The following is a 3164-nucleotide window of genomic DNA, read 5'->3' on the forward strand; positions in this document are numbered from 1 at the left end:
GTTTTTGAGAAGGCAGGAGATAGGTGACAGGAACGGTGGCGGAACAGAAAGGCAAAAAAATCTACTAAATCAGCCCCCTTATAAATCTCATAAAGACAAAATCTGGGGACTAGTACCTCCAAAAATCGGCCAAATGTAAAGAGACCCATCCCCAGAGTTACTAACTTTAAATTAAGTCATTATTTGAACCAATTCTCAAAGAACAATTTCAAAGCAAAGTCCATCTTGCTGACAAACAAGAAGCACAAAATGGATTGGCTTCACAGTGCTCCGATTTTACCTTATGGCATTCGCAGTGATCATGTTTGAGTTCTAAAATCAGTCTGACAATAAAATACAATAAAAATAGTTTTGTGTATGACAGGAAATCCTGCATACTGAACAACGTTCCAGCAGCTCTTATTGTCAGATACACGAGCATCACGTAGCAGGCCAAAAGAAAGATCAGTTACTGACTTTTAAGTGCACGCACTTAATTATCTGTGTGGATAATTGACAGCAGACCCCGAACAGGTTGAGGTGAAAGGCAAAGCTGCCTGTGCTGAGGGATGTCTGTTGCCCTGAAGTGCTAGTTCACTAAAGGGCAACGTAATTCTAGTGTTCTAGCCCCGTCACCCCACACATCTTTTACTGTTGGCAGCCAGGACAGTTCTCCAGCCCCAGCCAGCCTTCCCATGCCATCTCCAGTCACAGGCATTTTGTTCACTTCAACCACACTGAAAAGCAATCTTAGGTCTTTAGAAGATGCTTTCCCAGCCACAAATGTCTGCAGGCATCAGATGTGCTCAATCACTCCTCCCAGTCTTCCATTGCCCACTCGGGCATCTTGGAGCAATACTCAAACTCCGCTCCCTTATAGCGCAAGGCGTGTAGGTACATCACCAGCTCCTTGGGAGACGGGTCCCGCCTTGTCATTTTACACTCCACGCATAAAGGGTCCTTCTCTTCTGAACTCTTTTCTCCCATTTCCCCGTCCCGATTCTCACATGAACCGAGTTCTGTATTTTTTTGAAGCGTTTCCAGGTTGCTGTCAGAGTTCGGTGGACAGGTTGCTACATCATTTCCCTCAGGATCCTTAGTGTCCTCAGCAGGGCCGGAGCTCTCATTTATAGGATCAGCCTGCACAGACTTTGCGCAGTCACTTGAATTACCACAGTCTTTATTTTCAGCATTGGAGTTCAAGTCCTCCTCCGAAATACCCAAGACATCCAGGCTCTGTTTGGAACGATGCTCCTCTACGAGCGCCTTAAGGAGTTCTTCATCCGTTTTATCGATCTTGCCCCCTTTGCCCCTGTCGGGTCCCCAGGCTTCCATGTTATAGATGGGGTCGTTGACAATAGGATGCCCCAAATACTGCAAATGGACCCGGATCTGGTGTGTGCGGCCAGTGCGCGGAAGACACTTGACTACGCTGGTCTTGCCATTGTAACTGAGTCTCTGGAAGATGGTTTTGCAGAATTTCCCTTTGGGGTCCACACGGCACACCCCCACTTTGTAAGAAACCACCAGTATGGGCTCTTCACAGACCACTTCATGTTCTGGAAACTCCCCCACCACACGACAGACATACTCCTTTTCCAGCTATGGGGAGACACAAGAGTAACTCTCAGAAAACAGAACAGAAAACTCTCTCTGTTCTGATTACACCCGCGTCCCATCCTAGCTACTCCTCTCCTTCTCTTCAGTGAAATATGTTTGTAGGCAACATACCACCCAAATTTTATTACAACTGAACAGGAAATGGAAAAAATAAAATCAGCTATTTAAAGCCAAATTTCTCTCGTGCTTTCCCTCACTAGTCAGGAAATAAAGAACACAAGAGCTTGGCCTATTTTCCTCATATTAAATTCAAATTAATATTTTCCTCATATTAAACTCAATTCAACTGAAGCGACCTTCAGTGTACAGCCTTGAAGCAAACCTGGGAAGCTAGTATCCTACAGCTACAGTTCTTTTTGGGGCAAAAGCCACTGGAAAAGTGAAATAAACTTCTAAAACTTTTAAAACTGAAAAAGTATTAGATGACTGACACATTTCCACTTACAAATAAAACTACTCTCTAACTAGTTTGCACAATCCCAGTTGGTTTGCACAGTCCCTTCGGGAAGGAGATCCCTTCTGATTTAATATTACCAAAATCAGTTAAATTTTAAGTCAGTCTTTTTCTCTTGATGCCTCTCATGCATAATACAATAAGAACAGGAAGATGACTACAAGCTGTTTTGAGCACTTGTGCTAATTTAGACCAAAAATTTGGCTGACTTTGGACCTGTTTCAAGAAAATACCATGCAAGAGACCCCCAAATACTGCAGCCTGTAGCTCTCACCTGTCTCTCCCGAACCTGCTCATCGATCCTCTTGGATACCTCTGTGGTCTTGGCAAACATAAGTACCCCCGAGGTCATGCGATCGAGTCGGTGAATGGTATGCAACTCCTTCAGATCATGCTCTTTGCCCAGGATGAAGATGACCGTGTTGTGACGAAACCTGCCGCAGGGATGGACTGGCAAAGAGGAGGGTTTGTCCACAACCACCACCTCATCATCCTCCACCAAGATCTGGATAGGCTGGGCAGTGACAGGTGGCTCATGGCGATGCACTGTATTCCTGAGAAAATCATTATTCTGCAAGACAGACAGACAATTAGCATGAATCCAGCCTGCATAAACACCCTATCTGGCCACACACGATGGGGGCTTGATATTGGAGCCCCTCTGCTGTGGGGAGAGGCTGAGAGAGTTGGGGGTGTTCAGCCTGGAGAAGAGAAGGCTCCGAGGAGACCTTAGAGCCCCTTCCAGTGCCTAAAGGTGTTCCAGGAGAGCTGGGGAGGGACTTTTGATCAGGGAGGGGAGCCATTAGGATGAGGGGGAATGGTTTTAAACTTGAAGAGGGGAGATTTAGATTGGATATTAGGAAGAAATTGTTGGCTGTGCGGGTGGTGATCCCCTGGGGCAGGTTGCCCCGAGAAGCTGTGGCTGCCCCATCCCTGGAGGTGTTCAAGGCCAGGTTGGACGGGGCTTGGAGCAACCTGGGCTGGGGGGAGGTGGCCCCCAGGTGGCCCCCAGGGCAGGGGCCTGGAACTGGATGAGCTTTAAGGTCCCTTCCAGCCCAAACCATTCTATGGAACCATGCCCGGCCCCCGCAGCCCCCAGTCCCGGGGATGC

General features: G+C 47.3%; 1 protein-coding gene across 1 annotated transcript in view; it reads right to left on the reverse strand.

Moving 5' to 3' along the window:
• Positions 1-789: 789 nt before the first annotated feature.
• Positions 790-3164, reverse strand: part of RPUSD2 (RNA pseudouridylate synthase domain containing 2) — a 3734-nt gene continuing 1359 nt past the window's right edge. Inside the window, 3 exon segments of the mRNA XM_009892443.1 lie at positions 790-947; positions 1047-1581; positions 2328-2672. Of these exon segments, the coding sequence (XP_009890745.1) occupies positions 790-947; positions 1047-1581; positions 2328-2672 (1038 nt within the window).

Source organism: Charadrius vociferus, unplaced genomic scaffold, assembly GCF_000708025.1.
Source record: "Charadrius vociferus isolate BGI_N301 unplaced genomic scaffold, ASM70802v2 scaffold1039, whole genome shotgun sequence".
NCBI classification, from domain to species: domain Eukaryota; kingdom Metazoa; phylum Chordata; class Aves; order Charadriiformes; family Charadriidae; genus Charadrius; species Charadrius vociferus.